Source organism: Pecten maximus, chromosome 2 (genome assembly GCF_902652985.1).
Source record: "Pecten maximus chromosome 2, xPecMax1.1, whole genome shotgun sequence".
Lineage (NCBI taxonomy): Eukaryota > Metazoa > Mollusca > Bivalvia > Pectinida > Pectinidae > Pecten > Pecten maximus.
The window spans coordinates 25,938,968-25,958,902 of NC_047016.1; the positions used below are offsets into that span (position 1 = coordinate 25,938,968).

The 19,935-nt window shown below is 34.2% G+C and overlaps 1 protein-coding gene across 1 annotated transcript in view; it reads right to left on the reverse strand.

Annotated features, from left to right (window-relative positions):
* Positions 1-820: 820 nt before the first annotated feature.
* Positions 821-19,935, reverse strand: part of LOC117321640 (cytoplasmic dynein 1 intermediate chain 2-like) — a 28,079-nt gene continuing 8,964 nt past the window's right edge. The window contains 14 exon segments of the mRNA XM_033876139.1: positions 821-1,428; positions 1,791-1,916; positions 3,846-3,986; positions 4,241-4,312; positions 4,314-4,386; positions 4,921-5,054; positions 5,310-5,423; positions 5,769-5,915; positions 6,098-6,223; positions 7,043-7,139; positions 7,394-7,550; positions 8,164-8,280; positions 13,715-13,810; positions 17,544-17,564. Coding sequence (XP_033732030.1) covers positions 1,303-1,428; positions 1,791-1,916; positions 3,846-3,986; positions 4,241-4,312; positions 4,314-4,386; positions 4,921-5,054; positions 5,310-5,423; positions 5,769-5,915; positions 6,098-6,223; positions 7,043-7,139; positions 7,394-7,550; positions 8,164-8,280; positions 13,715-13,810; positions 17,544-17,564 — 1,547 coding nt within the window. The 3' untranslated portion in view covers positions 821-1,302.

Below are 19,935 nucleotides of genomic sequence, written 5' to 3' on the forward strand. Positions count from 1 at the left end.
TCCAGATTATAAGTATATGTACATGCATGTTGTTGTGTATTTTAGAATTTTGTAACATAACTTTGCCGAGTAATATTGTAAACAAGAACAACCACTGTATGAACAGATCTTAGAATGACAAAATAAAACTAACAGTTATTTTCAGCTTTCAACATCTTACATTTTACCAATAAAATCGAAAAAGCAACTACAATGTATGTAAGCATGTATAGAACATAACATGTATCTTACATAAATAATAAATATAACGGAATAAAACTTTCATACACAGTAATACTATAGTTGACTTCTTATGAAAACTTCATATTTTTGTTTTTCTTTCTACACAATAAACAAGAACCCATTGTTATATGTAGAACCATTTTACATGTGTACATACCAATAATTGATCAAAGTGGCTTTCTCCAAAAAAAATAATCTTAATATGTACAGTAATGAGTTACTGTGTATCATAATGAAAAATAAATATATCTCTAACAATATTTCTCACCCCCACCACACCCCACCCTCTCTTCCAATCATACACTTGAGAGGACATTCACCCCCACCACACCCCACCCTCTCTTCCAATCATACACTTGAGAGGACATTCACCCCCACCACACCCCACCCTCTCTTACAATCATACATTTGAGAGGACGTAAGAAGATACCACTTTTCCATGACAACATTTTTTTTATTTGCCTTCTCTCACACAACTCTCGCCTTCATTTATACATCACCCCATTTTCTTGTCCTAACATCACCCCATTTTCTTGTCCTAACATCACCCCATTTTCTTGTCCTAACATCACCCCATTTTCTTGTCATAACATCACCCCATTTCAAGCTTTGTCATTTGTGATAACCCTTCTAGCAACTTCTCCAATACAGAAAAATAATCTCACATAATATATAGGCTCCAGTACATATATATGACAGCATTGCACTTTTGTTGGCTTATACAGTTAGATGTACCAGTATTCCTTTGGTTATATGATTGGTAATGAGTATATGTTCTGTCCTGTTTGTACATCAAAATAGCAGATTAATGTTTTACATCAGAATATTTTTTCTTCTCTTTCAGATGTAGAAATGAATGGAGTCCACAATTTCTACAAATCAAATAGTCAATGTTTAAATATTTTGTCTGATCTGGCTGATTTAAAGGTATGCATGTCCCAATGTAGGCAGTGTGAACATCTTATTTTGCAGTTTTTAAGCACCAACAACCAAACAAGCTATAGAATACTCTGTTACGTAGGTCACATGACACACAGAGGTTAAGGGTCAAAGTTCAAAGATTACAGGCAGATGGATCAATCATCGTAAAGGTGATGTCATGGTTGCTAAGGAAGACTCCTCCTCTCTCTCAGCAGCGTGTTGTTTAAGTTCGTGTAGAGTGTGTGCAAATCGTGACCATTCATCATGCTTTGGTGTTGCAATGGTCTGAAAAAGAACGAAAATAATTATAAGAAAAATATTTTTAGCATTTAGTACAAATATTGCTTGAAAATGGACATATTTCAGGGCTAATCTTATCTTTGCATTTTGCACTAGAAGCATTCTTCTAAATCATAGTACAGTAAGTTGTACTTATTTTAGTTTTTGTATATTGTTTCATATGGGAAGTATAATATTGAAATGGTTTGTGTTTGTACAAACAAAATAAATATGTAAGTGTTCATGATTTTTGTGTGTCTATACAAAGTTAACAGTATATTTGTGAGTGAGAATGACTTTTCCAAGTATTCACATGTATGTAGCAAAGAATTGTCATATGCAAATGACATAGAAAAATCAGTACTAACCTCTGCCACATCATAGATGTATATATGTCCTAGATCATCCCCAGTGGCTATGTGGGCACCTGTCTGGTGCCATCGACAACGGTTCAGTGCAACATTATTCTCCATGACAACTGTGGCAGTGGGTACCTAGAAACCAGGAAATAATTATAAATTTACAATTACAAGTTAGCCTAGAATTTATCTTAATATGGATAATTCATTATTGTTATTTGTGACTGTGATTTCAGTCTGACATCTATACCTTAGTGTTACCATGACGTCAATCTGACATCTGTACCTTAGTGTAATTGTGATGTCAGTCTGACATCTGTACCTTAGTGTTACTGTGATGTCAGTCTGACATCTGTACCTTAGTGTCACTGTGATGTCAGTCTGACATCTGTACCTTAGTGTCACTGTGATGTCAGTCTGACATCTGTATCTTAGTGTTACTGGGACGTCAGTCTGACATCTGTATCTTAGTGTTACTGTGATGTCAGTCTGACATCTGTACCTTAGTGTTACTGTGATGTTGGTCCGACATCTGTACCTTAGTGTTACTGTGATGTCAGTCTGACATCCGTATCTTAGTGTTACTGGGACGTCAGTCTGACATCTGTACCTCAGTGTTACTGTGACGTCAGTCTGACATCTGTACCTTAGTGTTACTGTGATGTCAGTCTGACAACTGTACCTTAGTGTTACTGTGATGTCAGTCTGACATCTGTACTTTAGTGTTAATGTGACGTCAGTCTGACATCTGTACCTTAGTGTCACTGTGATATCAGTCTGACATCTGTACCTTAGTGTCACTGTGATATCAGTCTGACATCTGTACCTTAGTGTCACTGTGATGTCAGTCTGACATCTGTACCTTAGTGTCACTGTGATGTCAGTCTGACATCTGTACCTTAGTGTTACTGTGATGTTGGTCCGACATCTGTACCTTAGTGTTACTGTGATGTCAGTCTGACATCTGTACCTTAGTGTTACTGTGATGTCAGTCTGACATCTGTACCTTAGTGTCACTGTGATGTTAGTCTGACATCCGTACCTTAGTGTTACTGGGACATCAGTCTGACATCCGTATCTTAGTGTTACTGTAACGTCAGTCTGACATCCGTATCTCAGTGTTACTGTGATGTCAGTCTGACATCTGTACCTTAGTGTTACTGTGATGTCAGTCTGACATCTGTACCTTAGTGTTACTGTGATGTCAGTCTGACATCCGTATCTTAGTGTTACTGTGATGTCAGTCTAACATCTGTACCTTAGTGTTACTGTGAAGTCAGTCTGACATCCGTATCTTAGTGTTACTGTGATGTCAGTCTGACATCTGTACCTTAGTGTTACTGTGATGTCAGTCTGACAACTGTACCTTAGTGTTATTGTGATGTCAGTCTGACATCCATACCTTAGTGTTACTGGGACGTCAGTCTGACATCTGTACCTTAGTGGTACTGTGATGTCAGTCTGACATCCGTACCTTAGTGTCACTGTGATGTTAGTCTGACATCTGTACCTTAGTGTTTCTGTGATATCAGTCTGACATCTGTACCTTAGTGTTACTGTGATGTCAGTCTGACAACTGTACCTTAGTGTTATTGTGATGTCAGTCTGACATCCGTACCTTAGTGTTACTGGGACGTCAGTCTGACATCTGTACCTTAGTGTTACTGTGATGTCAGTCTGACATCCGTACCTTAGTGTCACTGTGATGTTAGTCTGACATCTGTACCTTAGTGTTACTGTGATATCAGTCTGACATCTGTACCTTAGTGTCACTGTGATATCAGTCTGACATCTGTACCTTAGTGTCACTGTGATATCAGTCTGACATCTGTACCTTAGTGTCACTGTGATATCAGTCTGACATCTGTACCTTAGTGTTACTGTGATATCAGTCTGACATCTGTACCTTAGTGTCACTGTGATATCAGTCTGACATCTGTACCTTAGTGTCACTGTGATGTCAGTCTGACATCCGTATCTTAGTGTTACTGTGATGTCAGTCTGACATCCGTATCTTAGTGTCACTGTGATGTCAGTCTGACATCTGTACCTAGCTGTACCTACCTCAGTATCGTTATTAAGGTGCCACAAGTCCAGGCGTCCCATACCGTCCACACTGGCAAACAAAGCTGGATGGACTGGTGACCACTGTACATCATAAACATAGTCGCTGTTGTCCTCAAACGAATGGATAAACTTGGAATCCTGTGAACAAATATCCAGAGAAAGCATTATTTCATAGAAATCTATCAAATAAATCTGGAATTTACAGTTAACATTTTCCTAAAATTCACACGAAATTTTCTTTTTTTTCAATTTCAGGTAATTATTTGAAATATTTTCACATTTTTTCTTAATTCCAATATAAGTTACCTAAAAATTTCTATTCACATATCTTCAGAGAGAAAGATAAAGTGCTAATTAAATATGTAATATTTTATTGATACTTTACGCCTTACTTTTATACTCCACAGCTTGATCGTCCAATCAAAAGAGGATGTGAGGAAGTACGGAGAGAAGTCTATCTGGCCAGGGTACGGAGTGACAGTTAATGCCAGTAATGGGACCCTGGTGTCCCTCAAACGCCTCACTGATACCAGCCTTACTGTAATTACATGTACACATGTATTAACTCAAACATTTCTATCTTTTATACAGTACTAACATTAACAATAAGATGGTCAGCATGCAGTAAAGTAATTTTTTTCAACGAGTACCATCAATAAAATTTTTTTTAAAACTTTACCAAGTTCATTGAATCAATAATGTCTTTTTAACAAACATCAGTTAAGAAATAAACTCTTAGGTAAATGTACAGTTCAACTGAGGGCATGTGTTATATGGAGAATATTCCTTTAAAATTATAACTTTGTAAGAAGGGGCACAGAAACAGACATTATAGTTTCTCAGGTTCATACAACATGGGAGGTAACTCTTGATTCTGCGAATTACACCATTTACATTGTGTTAATTTACAAAACATTTTTTCGTAATAGTACTACTAACAAATAATTATACAGGAAGATATATAAATCATTCAATGATATATATATATACAATCTTTGCGCTCTTTTGTATGTGACTGAAATGTTCATACAAAATTACACAGTACCGTTTTTCTGACTGTAGAGACACCTACCTTCCATGCCTACAGGCTGTGTATACAGTACAATCCTCACTCCCAACCACAAAGTTATTGACATCATTGGCCAGGAAAGAAAATGAAGTCACTGCAACCGCTTTACTCTGCTTGTGCTGGAGTTCCATACTGTCCTAGAAACAGCAATTGAATATTGTTGTTTTTGTTGTTTTTTTTTTTTTTAATTTCAGGAAATAGAGAAACACTGACAAAGGTTGAATATACAATCATAACTAAAGGAGAAAATAAAAGAACCATCAATGTTGTATGACATATGTGATGTAGGTAAGTTCAGTCAACTGAAATGCTTCATAACTCCCTTTCTGATACAATTTGTCCATATTAAATTAATTAAACATTAGTGAACCTCTGTTTATCCTATGATCTACCTGTGGTTGTGACAACATATCCAGACTCCAGGAACACATCTTGCCGTCCGTGGACACACTGATGAGGTTGTGAGCGTTCTGTGTTCCCACCACATTAACACAGTAAACTGGATGCTGCAATAATGACCAGTTTCATCAGTTGATGTTTTGTAAGGATGATCAGTTTTGGATTTTTTTTTCCAAATATAATTGATTTGACTGATCACATGTACACTTCAATACATAAAAGATGAAATTAAGCAAGAATTAGAGAAATAAAGATTAGATTTCATTGTTTTCTCAAATATTTCTAAGTTGATAAGTATGCTTCAATTAAATTTGGCTAACGTAATGAATCATTGACAGCATTTTAATCCTTTGTAGTATATATGTAGTTAGGACTGGCCAAAAGACATACAAGTCTCAATTTCTGAGACACAAAGCATTAGGTCTATAAATAGAACAATAATTAAAACATACCGTGTGAGCTGCAGCAGACAGTGGAGTTCTCTGTACAGGGGTCCTCTTGTTGACTCGATTGTCCCATAGTACAATTTGTCCAGAGTATGTACCACCCACAACCAAGTTAGGATGGAACTCCGCAAAACAGCTCGACATCACTGCTGACTGTTTAGAGCAACAACACATCACAATTAACCATTGACTGGAAGTTTGAATGAGATCCGAGTTGAAAATGCTTGCTTCATAATATCATGATTACAAAGGTTTCAAGAACAAAAACTCTCTTCACATAAACATGGACCTGAACTATTTATATTCGAGTTATTATGTTGAATAATTTTGCATACCTGGCAGTGAAAAATGTATTCTGGTGTCTGTTTTTTAAACTTGACATTCCACACTAGTGCCACTCCATCAGGATCATGGGGTGCATCTTCATTTGTATTGTAAGAGGCTACCAGTAACTCAGGGTGCTGCAATTTCAAGAAAAAAATAAACACCAGTACCATTGATATCTTATGTATCAAAACTTTATTTGGAAAGAATTATTTTTGAATGTTAATTATATACCAGCCAATCCATACATGTAGCGATACATCTAAAATCTGTACACTTCATGAAACAATTGGGGCCCTAATATGCCTGTACAGTCTTTTCTGATAGTTATGTGATCTCGATCATTATGTGATCTCGATCGTTATGTTATCTAGCTAGTTATGTTATCTCGATCGTTATGTTATCTCGATCGTTATGTCATCTCAATCGTTAGTTATCTCGATTGTTATGTTATCTCGATCGTTATGTTATCTAGATAGTTATGTTATCTCGATCGTTATGTTATCTCGATCGTTATGTTATCTCGATCGTTAGTTATCTCAATTGTTATGTTTTCTCGATCATTATGTGATCTTGATCATTATGTTATCTTGATCGTTATGTGATCTCGATCGTTTGTTATCTCGATCGTTATGTTATCTCGATCGTTATGTGATCTCGATCGTTTGTTATCTCGATCGTTATGTGATCTCTATCATTATGTGATCTCGATCGTTATGTTATCTCGATCGTTATGTTATCTCGATCATTATGTTATCTCAATCGTTAGTTATCTGGATCGTTAGTTATCTCGATCGTTATGTTATCTCCCCTTACAATGCACATTACTATATTTTTCTGAGGGCAGGATCATGAATGTGGCCTGTTGTACCAGATGTGTCCTGTGACAGAGTGTGATGGTATAGTATTATAAAGGGCACCTGTTTTTTACCCAATGCCTAATATTTAATACACACCTGTTTTGACCAGTCCATGCTGGTGATTGTTCTGTGCTTGGACCATCTTTCATCATAGAACTCCCTGTTCAGCTTCAGTCTCTCTCCAGCCAGGTCACTAAACACATGTATAAATACTGTTTATTTTGGAAGGATCACAAAGAAATTCTCACCAATGTGGGACATAATGCCAACCAGGTCTTAAGTATGAAAACTTCTGTGGCATTCAATGGATTACACAGTATGTAAAGATACAATTCTGTCTGTACATAAGAATAATTTCTAAATAATTTTACATGCATTAACAAATAATCATGTGTATTTAGATTTAAGTAACTAATTGATATATTAAGATTCTAAGTTGACACCTACTCATCTTTGCCCTCCCCATCTCCTCCGGTGTAGTCCATGAAGATATCAACACTTTCACAAAGCGCACGCTCAATGATGCGTGTTGTGTGGTCAAAAAATATCTGAAAGTCTTCGGACATCATTGCCTGCTTTTTCTCCTCCTCACTTAACTCTGGTACTATGTACATCGGAAATACAAATTCTCATCATTCAAAGTTTAATATCTATAGATGTTCTGTTTTTTTGTTTTAGTTAGTGAACTTGGTCTATCAAAACTTATAGCTTGTAATATTTCTGAAGAACTACAATATGCTTAAGGAAAAACAAAGTATGTTCTAGCAGTGTTAATTAAATTCAATGTACATTTACTAATGAACTAGATAAAATTCCCTTAAACAGCCATATTATTAACAGATTCCCCTATATACATGACAATGGATAACCTTTAAAGATTGTATAGACAATCTGAAACTAGGGCCCATTCATAAAACCGTACTCGTGCTCATGAAGTACACATTCTGTGCTCGGACTCAAATGCTTTTGGTGATAAATCTGATAAACAGCAGGCTTAGGACATAATCTGACAATTATTTAGTAATTTTACAGAAATCTTTCCAATTCTTTAGACAGTATCTCTGATGGACAGTTAATGTTTTATCATTAAAATGAAAGACCAGACTCTGTGAAATCTGTGCATTGGTAATATTATTCCAAATATATACTTGTGGAAGGTTTGCTAATAGCACTGAAAAAACTGACATCCTGGGTTAAATTATTGGCCTAGAACTTACAGGGTTTGTCCTCCTTCTTGTCATCCTCTAGTGTCTTGGAGGGCGGCACCATCTCAACATGTGGCATCTTGTGGCTCGGGGAGTGTTCTGTTACATCCATTGAGTCGGCATCATCATCTGTACGACCAACAGGGTCGTCATATACAAGAACTGTTTGTTAATATTTCCCTCTGCTGTTCTATAACAAATGCTTTGTGACTCTGATAATATAAGAAAGATATACATCTCAATATGGATTTGCACCACACAGCCAACTTTCTTGTAGTTCCTGTGGTGCCAAATAACTATAAAACTCAACTAGGACACTAACAGACCAGCAATTTTAGGGCCCTGTCGTGTCTCACCACAGACAACAGTAGCTGCCAAATTCATCTTCTATTTGAGATTATGGTTACAAGGTATGATGCATGTAATCCTTCCATAAACCACAGGTATATTTTGAAAAAAAAATATTAATAAGACACACTCAACAAATGATCTAGCCAACAGAAGTTCAAGTAAAAATAATCCTTGATCCTAGTTGATCAAAGGTCCTATCATGAATAACACTAACCAATCAGAAGTCCTAGTACAAATGATCCTAACCAATCAAAGGTCCTATCATGAATAACACTAACCAATCAGAAGTTCTAGCACAGATGATCTTAGCCAATCCAAAGTCCTAGCACCAATGATACACTATCCAATAGAAGTCGATGCACAAAGACAACAATTAGGTCAGAAGTCATAAGAGCTATCTTGGAGCTATCTTGGAATACAGAATTGAAGAAAAGACATGTCCATATTTTTTTATGTAAACCACTGAATATATTAATATAATTACACCAATTTTAACACAAAAGTTAAAGTCATATCATTTCTTGGCCAATAAAAAACAGTAAACACTGGCCATCTTGATTTTTGGATAAAGTCCTCCAAACACAATAAGTAAAAGCTGCAGTATCCCTCTGAGTTATTTTTACTTCATTTTATTTTGATTTTGGGATCCTAGTGACATAGTATAATTCATACAGGATCTCTGCTGATACATGTACATGTGTAACATTTGCTGTCAAAATAAAAAGCAGTAGATCAGAAAGGGTGAAATTACAGAAAAAAAGATATGAACATATTTCTGCATTCAGATACAGTGAATTAGAAAAGGACTAATTGCACTTAAATGAAATACAGAATTTGACCTGAAAATTTCTCATCAACATTTGGTTTTTAATACACTTAACATTGTAGTCTAAATCTGCGCAATAGCATGGAGGCATAATTTATATCAAAACACAATATTGAAGTACATATGAAAGTTGTACCTATTAAATCACCCTTGTATTATGATATATGGTGACTTTTCATCAGGTTTACTGTATTTATAACATATACAGCATAACTTTCTAAACATTTATGACAAGTTGGTCAAAAACCTTGACCTGATGGGGTTTCCTGATCATAAGATCCAAAACAAGGATTTCTGAAGAATACTAATACCTTCATTGATGCTATTTGAATGTACTACCTATAATCATGCATTTGTTTCTACTTTTACTCTACAGCAATGCATGTGTCCTTTAGTGTCAACCAGACATGCGATGTACGTAAATATATTCATGTCGTCTCAATCTCTATAGACAGACACACAGGGGCTTGATACATTTGTATGACCCAGATGAAAAATTAAGTCCAGGGTCTAACCCCTAGATTACTTATTTATCTAGGGGTCAGACCCAGGTTTAATTCTTCATTCTGGGTCTTAGGAATTTGTCAAGCCCCTGTTAAAGAGGCAGGCTCCATTATCATAATGTAGCATCATGCTAACAGATGAATCTCTATATCTAAACATACTGTATAAGGCTAAATCTAAAATACGTTTAATAAGCTATGCATGTTCACATCATCAAAACCCTGTATTTTTGCTATTATCTAAGTATATTTTTTTTTATTATGGAGGATATAGTTTTAGTAATTCTTAGTATTTTTTATCAAATTATATTAGTTTTTAGCATAAATAATCCGTCTCCATATTCCCTATCACATAAGTAATTGCACTATGGAGAAGACAATAGATAATTTTTTAAATAATACTGATATATGTGTATTATAACCAAGGTATAAATCGAATGTAAATTTCCTCATATCTTTCTGAAGACAGTTTGCTGCTACTACACATACTGAAATAATGTCTTAATATAGAAAATCAAAACCAGGGAGACAGGTGGGGATGACAAACTAAGCAACTAAACTACAGCTGAAATAAAAATACAACATGATGATAACATAACCAAATTCTGATGGCGTACATACATCAACTATAAATACTTTGGTCAAAAGTGTGCTTCATGGAAATTTCAATCATTCCATCAATACTGCTTTAATGCTTCTATTATCTAAATGCATTAACACAGCATGCCATCATTTCTAGACTTTTATCCAGATGACTGAATAACATCCTTTCAATTTCTATCTGGCTATGCAAGCGTGATATACGCAGGGGAGATAATTATGTCATTATCTTTTTCTATGAATTATGTTCCTTGGAATTAAAAACAATACAAAAATATCAATGTTTATTTCATACTGTATAACATGAAATATTTCATTTCACTCTTTTCAATCTTTTAAGGATGCCACAAGTATTTTTGTTGTATTTATGTCTGTGGGTCATAATTATATTATCAACCACAAAAACCATAAATATTTAAAACACAATGAACATAACATGTTATACAGTAGTCAGATTGTTTGGCATGTTGCTCATTATACTGATTTTATAAGGGAAAGTTCAAAGTATAAATGATCCAATTACAATATATTATAGCATTATCTCTAACAATAAGAGTGTATGCAGTACTTATAATATATTTGTATACATCAATATTTTTACATGGTTACATGGTATTGTACAACAAAATATATGTTATACATGTCGTAGTCATCAACACATCTACCCAAATTATAACAGAAGTAAGCAAGCACTATAAAAATAAAAAGGTGAAAAATGAACAGAAGTATGTACTATACAGTAAAAATACCTGGCAATATTATCAGCCTAGATATGAACAAGTATCTAAACCTACTCATACATAAATACCAGTAAATACCGAGTACTGCTAACATTCCTTATACATCTGTATACACATGTTGAAATGACAGGAGATGACAGTGGTGATGATGATGAAGATGAAAGTGATGATTTTTTTTTCTTTAGAAAAAAGACAACAAATATAACAGAAATAACATTAAAGAGGAAAGAATTGAAAAAAAAATATTAATAGCATTCTCTGAGAGAACCAGGTGATTAAGTCTGTACTCATCCTCAAACATGACTCAATCAAACTTTCATATTGAAATGGGGAGGACTTGTTTGTGAACCATAGCTTACTATTTCAAAATTGATGAATCTATAAATGAAGAATTGGGCTTGTTTGTGGACTGGAGCTTATTTGTGGATAAATACGGTAAAAGGTAGGTACAAAATAAACTTTTTCTTTTTTAAAAGATTTGATGAAAGTTGGAAATATGCATACTTTACTACTTGAATATTAATGTCCGATAAAAAATACAGATCAATATTTTAAATAAAAACTTCATATTTGACTAAATTCTTGCTATGACTTTTAGAATCATATCTTTTTACAGTTTATGACAAGTTTTTATTAATTCACCTATAAATTTGTGTCACTTGAATGCATGTCCACACTTAGTTGTCCACCTAAAAATCTGACATGTTAATTGATTAACATTATTACTAATGAGAGCTTGACACCATCAATGGCTTAGGTTAGTTAAACTACATCTCAATAAATGTATTGATTTTCCATTTTTTATTTTAATTTGCAAAGAGTCTTCACCTTAACTAATGCATGCTTTGAGTATATGTATACAAAATATTGAATACATTTAAAGCTCTTTACTATAGAACAATAGAAATTAAATAGTTCATCAACAGACAGAAAGAAATTAAATAGGATTGGAAAATTATAAAGACAGTGTTGGAATAAAATGAAGGAAACATGTCACCATCAAAGTTTTCTTATTCCTTTTTAATTCATGAATATATATATGACATATATTTTGGAACCAGCAACACAAGACATTAATGTCTCAATGTTTGCTGTTTAACGATGACACATATCACAATGTCAAAAAGAAAACCAATACATATACCTGGTGTGTTATAATCCAAATTCCTGATTTTTGATAATCCAATCATCATGATAATTAATTCCTTAAAATTTTGACAATGATTATGAATCCATAATATTTGATCTCTATTCTTTAATCTTTGTGCTTATAGATCTGAAAATCTATAAATCCTATACTGACATGCATTATGTAGATGTAAATGATATCTAATTGTGACAATGTGGAATGAAACAAACAAAGAGAAAATCACAGAGATGAAATAATTACACTTACATGACAACAATGACCCCATATAAAGCCAAAACTTGTGACACGCTACCGTGCTTCTGATACAGTTATGGTCAGTCAGACTCTTGTATTAGTTATAAAGAATGATGTACTTTCAAAAAAAAAATTTATGTTACAGCTGGACTTAACCCCAAGGAAAATATCTGATATTTGAAACAATTAATTCATTTGTAACCCAAATACAACAGTCCTAGGAAATATATAACAGAACTAGATAATATACAACAGGCCTTGATAATATATAACAGAACTAGATAATATATAACAGGCCTAGATAATATACAACAGAACTAGATAATATATAACAGGCCTAGATAATATATAACAGAACTAGATAATATATAACAGGCCTAGATAATATACAACACAACCTAAATGAATCCAATGTATGCTATTTACACTGTAAGCTGATAAGTGAATGTAACTTTAAATCCTAAGATAATGCTGTATGATGCGAAGTTTTTTCTTAAATTTTGTCTGTACATGTGTCTCCTAGTAAAGAGTTAGATTATGAGACTTTAACATATTACATCCACAGTAAAATCTCAGGGAATTACGTTAAAACATAATTTAGTGTAGCTTAAGTTTGACTTCAATGATTCAATGGGTTTATAATCAAGCAACTTCCCAGTAGATAATCTAGTCAAAGTTTGAAAAGGATAATCCAGTCACCTTCCTTTACAATGCCAGCGAAAATCCAGATTCTACATATAGATAGCTCAACTGCAGAAGCAATATCATAGAGACAGTTTAAAGAGACAAGTGTTCCCATTAAAGACTGGGACTAAGTACCAGGTAAATAAAAGGTGTCTGGATTAATTTTTAACATAGTAAACAAATACATAATTATTTTAACGTTGTTTCTAATTTTAGTCTAAAGTAATGATTATAAATCAAAAGGAAGAGAGAAATAGATAAACCAGTAGATATATTATTAAACAATTGGTATTGCCTCTTGTAAATGTAGCCTACAGAATTTTTTGACAGGAACTGTACAGGAAGAAGAGTTTCCAGAAAGATCTAGATCGCCGCTTTACATTTAAACCAAACACTGACTAATTAACTACAAGAGTCTGAGTAACCATGACTTCAACAAGATCTAGTGGACACAGACTTTAACATCACTAAATACCTTCATCATCATCAAAAAACTCGTCCTCCCATTCCAAATCGTGATAAATAAATTTGGGTGAACCATGTCGAGGAGAGCTATATCGCGACGACCCACCTAAACGCAGAGTCCGAATGAAGCATTAATAAGCAGAAAAATAGCAAGATACATCAATACAGAGTCCTTTCTGGTCTCTCATATAAAAATTGAAATGTTTAGTCCATTTACAATATCATTCTTTTAATATTATGACAGAAAATTAAGTAAACTTTTAAAACAATTTCAATGAGAGTTCTAATTTGAATATACACAGAATTATTCTACAAAATTATTTCATTTAACAATTCTAATCAATGCATATTTTAGAAACAAGTTAAATATCAGTTGTAGAGGTTGTATATAGGTTGTATATTTCTACTTGCTATGTAAATATGTCTGTACATGTATAACCAAAATCAAAATAAAGAACATCATTGTCCTTCACAAAAAGCAAGCCAAGGAAAAAAAATGAAATAAAAATAAAATCCTTTTGTTTATAAACAGTTATTGTGAAAACAATTTTATTGACAGACAAGAATCTCCCTATGTGTATTCTTAGTTTGCAGACTTTTTTCATATTTTTTTTTATAGTGACGAATTATGGGGATTAGTCTTGAGATACCGAGATACAAATACAGACTGGTAAACAGAAATAGGTCATAGTACTATTAAAACTGCATTCAATTGGAGTGTAAACATGACCAGGAAAAAACAAAGATGTGCTGTTAAAAAGTCATATATACGTTCAGCACTAAACAAGAGGTAAAATACACCTAGAGCATTATATAACATTTCAACACCAAACAAAAGAAGAATTGGCCTGCCAAGTCTACACAGAATGAAATGTGAAATGGCCCTGCCATAAAACATACAGACAAGAGGTGAGATTGGCCTGTCAAATCTACATAGAACATGTGATAAAATATGGGCCAGCCAAATCTACACAGAATAAAAGGTCAAATATGGGCCTGCCAGACCACTACATAGAACAAAATCAATGGTGAATTGGGCCTGCCAAATCTATATATAGAACAAGGGTGAAATGAGCCTGTAAAATCTACAAAGAATAAGAGGTGGAATGGGCCTACAAAATCTACATACAATGTATATAGAACAAGAAGTGAAAAGGGCCTGCAAACTCCACAAAATGAAGAGGTGGAATGGGCCTGCAAAATCTACATACATGTATATAGAACAAAGGTGAAATGAACCTGCAAAATCTACAAAGAACAAGAGGTGGAACAGACCTGCAAAATCTACATAGAACAAGAGGTGAAATAGATCTGCCAAATCTACATAGAACTGGAGTTGAAATGGGCTTGCAAAGTCCATAAAGAACAAGAGGTGAAATGGCCTGGCCTGCAAAATCCATAAAGAACAAGAGGTGAAATGGGCCTGGCCTGCAAAATCCAAGAACAAGAGGTAAGATGGGCCTCCAAACTGTACAATGCCAAAACCACAGACATTTACATACTCGATGCACAATGGAGCTACAGAATTTACATAAAACAAGAGGTCAGTGGTCCTTCAAAATTTACATCAATTAAAATGTGAAAGGGGCCTGTGACATTCAGTCAAAGTAATGAAGTAAAATCATGCTTGCACTGGGACATGCACATCAATGACCTCAGACTTGATCAAGTCTAGAAACTTAAAGCCATATTGAAAGTGACCATTCAGGAAATTAATTCAAGCCATACTTTAACCCTGCTTTTAAAGCCATGTGCCATACCATAAAACATCCATTGTCTGATACGTACTATTGGAATTAAAATGTCTCATTCATTTATTTCTGAAATAAGCCTACACTAAGTACCAAGATTACCTATGTAGTCAAGAAGTAACATGTTGAGGAGAATTTTGAAAAACAACATCTGAGAACATCAGTAGATTTCTGATACAGCTGCCAACACGAAACCTGAATACAAGTCAGCAGCATCCCGTAAGATATGTGTATAAAGACAATTTGGCGAAGTCCTCTACTGGATGTGAAATTGTATGCCAAGAATGCATATATACCAGGGTAATGAATTTGTCAATGTGCTTTAACTAATTCTACACATTGTTTGACAGACCCATCACATTCAAATTGCATTTGGTGGGAGGTATTTTGTGAAAGAATTCAGAAATATTACTAATCTTAGTAAGCAATATAAGAAATTCAATTCAAGTGAACTCTAAGTAAGATGAACCTGTGTCCCAAGTAAGAAGTTCCAGTGGTAAGAAGTGCAGCAGATCAGAACCAATGTTTTTCCTTCAAGTCAAAATGAAGGTCAGAGCGACGTACATTTGATATATGGTACACCACCTTAGCTAGGTGAACCCATGATCCTAGTATGAAGTTCCTATGACTGGTAGTATAGGAGATAGAAAACATTTTCCTTGATATATAGGTCGGTGGTCAATTGTAGGTGAGGTTAACATACTTTTTGTAAATGACACATGTACGTAATTACACCATCTCACCTTGGTGAACCCATGACCCAAGTAAGAAGTTCCAGTAACAAGTGACAGGAAAAAGAGCCAGTGCAAATGTTTTCTTCTGTGATGTGGTTCAAAGATGAAAATGTAGGTCAGAGCGACCTATATAGCTACTTTTGTTTAGATGTATGACACACTGCCACTTCAAAGATGGACTGACACAACACAAAACTATAGTCCCACTCGTTCCAGGTGGGGAGACTAATAACCATCAGTCTTATACTGAAATCCAACTCTAAGGTTGAAATGTCATAAAGACCACAACAGCCTGTTATTCATTAGAAATACTGTTAAAAATCTGTAACTTGCAATTTTTTGTGCTGAAGTGATTTTACAGAAAATGATCACCAATAAGCAACATCCCCTAAATCTTCTCAACAACTAGGGGTCTATCAATTTCACTCATTTTTTGGTGGTGGTGTAGAATTTAGGCACCTGTTGAAAAATAAATTCCACCGTGCAGGAGTCACATATACAGCAGGAAAATCAGAGTGTGGGACATGTTTTTTTTTTCATAATGGTGTGATTTTTCCCTTTCCTTCCCCTTTCTCTCTTTCTCCCCCTTATTCTATCTCTCCTCTATATTTGATACACTCAGCATGTCTACATCCTGACAATGGCCCCATAATGACAATTTCCAGAGCATATACCAGAAACAGGTTGAACTGGAGTCAAAATTTTGACATTTTGGGATACCCGGGGTAACTCTCACGATGATTTGTGACATCATTAATTGAATGACCTAATTAATATTGATGCACCTGATATCTTGAATCCCCTTTCCAGCAATATCACATTTAATCATTACAAGCTTCAATGAAGCTCCTGATGGCATGACCATTGGAAATTTGACCATTATGCATTATGCTGGGGTAATGCTAAGGCTATCAGAAGGATATCTTGGAAAAGATTAGACTTCCCTGTTGAATCCTCATCAAGAACTTCCAGACAAATGAATATTCAGTTATTCAGTCTCGTTAGATCATAAATCACTATCCGATTCTCAGCATTAGATGAAAGTGAAGGATTTAAATTTTATTATCATGTATATCAGTGAAATCTACTTCATATTTTTTCCTGAATTAAATAAGCTTGGCAAGTAATTACTGGGTGAAGTGGACAAGAGGAAGAACGATTCTGAAGCACAAGAAACCAATCAATAGCCACACAGTCAACAAACAAGTCATCCTCTAGAGCAACACATACAAAGCATCTCGTTTAGTGTGTACAGCCTTGTAATGCCCAGACCCTCGAGTGTAGAGACGCGAGATCACTGATACTAAACGTACCTACTGTTACAGAGTCAAAACATGCATAAAGTGACACTTACCCCTACTACCAGGCCCCTGGCCTACCATGGGCAGAACATAGAGAGAGAAAACAGCATCGTTTTACAATCATATGTGTCAATGTATCAACGTAAATTGGAAACTCAACTTCGCTAGCCAAGAGTGTTCAATATGAGTATTGTAATGAACTACATTTGCTACCAAAGTTGTTGGAAATTATGACGGGATTAACTGTTTATATGAAATTGACACTTTGTTCAATAATAATATTTATCATTTGTGTAATACAACAGGCACTTGGAACAAATTCCCATCCACGTTTTTTTTTAATTACAAAACAAATATTGGGACTGTGAGTTACAGGTTGGAAATTCGATGATCAGTTTAATTATGACGGTATCTGAAAGTGTGTTCTTTTATCAACTGTTAGTATTTGTAACTACTGCCAGAAATTCTCCAAATGTGAACAGTATTTTGCTGTGACATTTCAAAGGATATGACCAAAGGCAATAATACATCTACACATAAAAACAATCTTAGCCAAAATATCAGCATCAGAGGAATGTACTTAAGTCTGATGACATTTAGGTTTTATATCAGAAACATTATAAACTATAATTAAAGACAGTCAATTTTCTGATGAAAATACTATTATATAATCCTATTTAGTCTCATATACTTCAATAATGATTTCCTTTCTTAATAAATTCTCTTTACTTTTTTGTATGGAACACTGCAAAACCATTTTGAAATCTTTTACTCTCAGAACTTAAAGACAATTATTTTGTACTGTTTTCATAGTTAGTGAAGTTTACACTGTACACATCATACCTAGAACACATACATTGGTATGTATATATATCAGTATATTGTATTTTCATCCTATAGATTTATTCCATATACAAAACAATTTACCCAATATTATATAAGGATATTTTGATTCAATAAAACTATCAAAAACACTATATTTGAATAACCTAAATAATTTAACCCTCTCCCCAGAAACATTTCCCGCGATCACAGATTCATGCTCACATCTATATAGTTATCATTGGTGTAAACTTAACCAGGATAACAAGCATCAAGTTAAAACAAAGCAAACCAAATACAATCAAAAGGAAACAAGGAAACATGGAAGCATTCATTCCCTATACATAGAGAGCTGTCAGCTGTAGTCTTTAATGTTTCAACCTGGGCTGCTTGACATTATACAAGGTACAGGTAACACATGTACACTTAACTTTATAAATTCCACAGGTGTGATACAGGATTTAGCATTTAATTTAACCTAATTAATATCTTCAGTTGAAGCAGTCTTATCCTAGAAAGTGTGCACAAGTGATATCTCTGAAAAAATATCAACTTCTGGCCGGGTACTTCTGAGTCTCAGGAGACAAACAAATGTATGATAGATTTCACAGTAAAATCTATAAATGTGTAAGACCAAAACTGACTTTATTATAAGCAAAATAAGTAGATTCCATAGAATTAACAAATAATGATAATAATAAAGAAAAAAAAACCAAAAAAAAAACACACAAAGAACAAATAAAACCATTGAGAAACTACCTGGTATATAAAGTCAGTCTGCGTTGAATCAATTATACCTAAGATCAAAGACAGGTTTCTGTAAATCTGGATACTAATTGATTAAGTGCTTCAAATTAAGATGATGTTTGTACATTTTGTTTATAGAAATCAAAATGATCTAAAAGATGTACACAAACTTGATGATAGGGCAGATCATAATTATATATCAAATAATACACCTAAAACCACTGAAGAAACAGGGATTCTACCATGTTTGCTATGTAACGCCAGTTTTGATTGGTTTAAAACCATGTATTATTTTCCAATAACCCACGCTCGTGCTAATAATACACGGTAGTGAGTCACGGCTGTGTACAATTTTATATATCTAATATTCACACATTTTATAAAAGGTTACTATAGCCGAGTGGGCTAATGGGTTAGTCTTTCAATAAATTTTTATCACGATGCGAGTTCGAATCCTACGGAGCGCCCCCCCCCTCCCCCTTTTTATTTTTTTTTTATCCTTTTTTTTCAAAATCAATGCCATATGATAGATGCTCTTGATCGTAGTACTGTATTGCCTGTATATTTCATCAACAAATAATGCAATACTCCAGAAATAAATTACAAGGTTTTCTCAGGGTTTCTTTGCTTTTTTTCTATTAGAAAGAGGTCGATCTCAGAACTAAACAGTACATGGTAGAATAGAAATAATAATTAACTTTGACTCGTGTATTGTTGCAGGATATACAACTCGCACTCGGATATTTGGCAATTTTAATTAATAACTCAGGCCTGCGGCCTTCGTTATTAATTTAATTGCAAAATATCCTTGTCCTCGTTGTATATCCTGCAACAATACACGAATCATCGTTAATTATTTCTTAAATATACCAATGT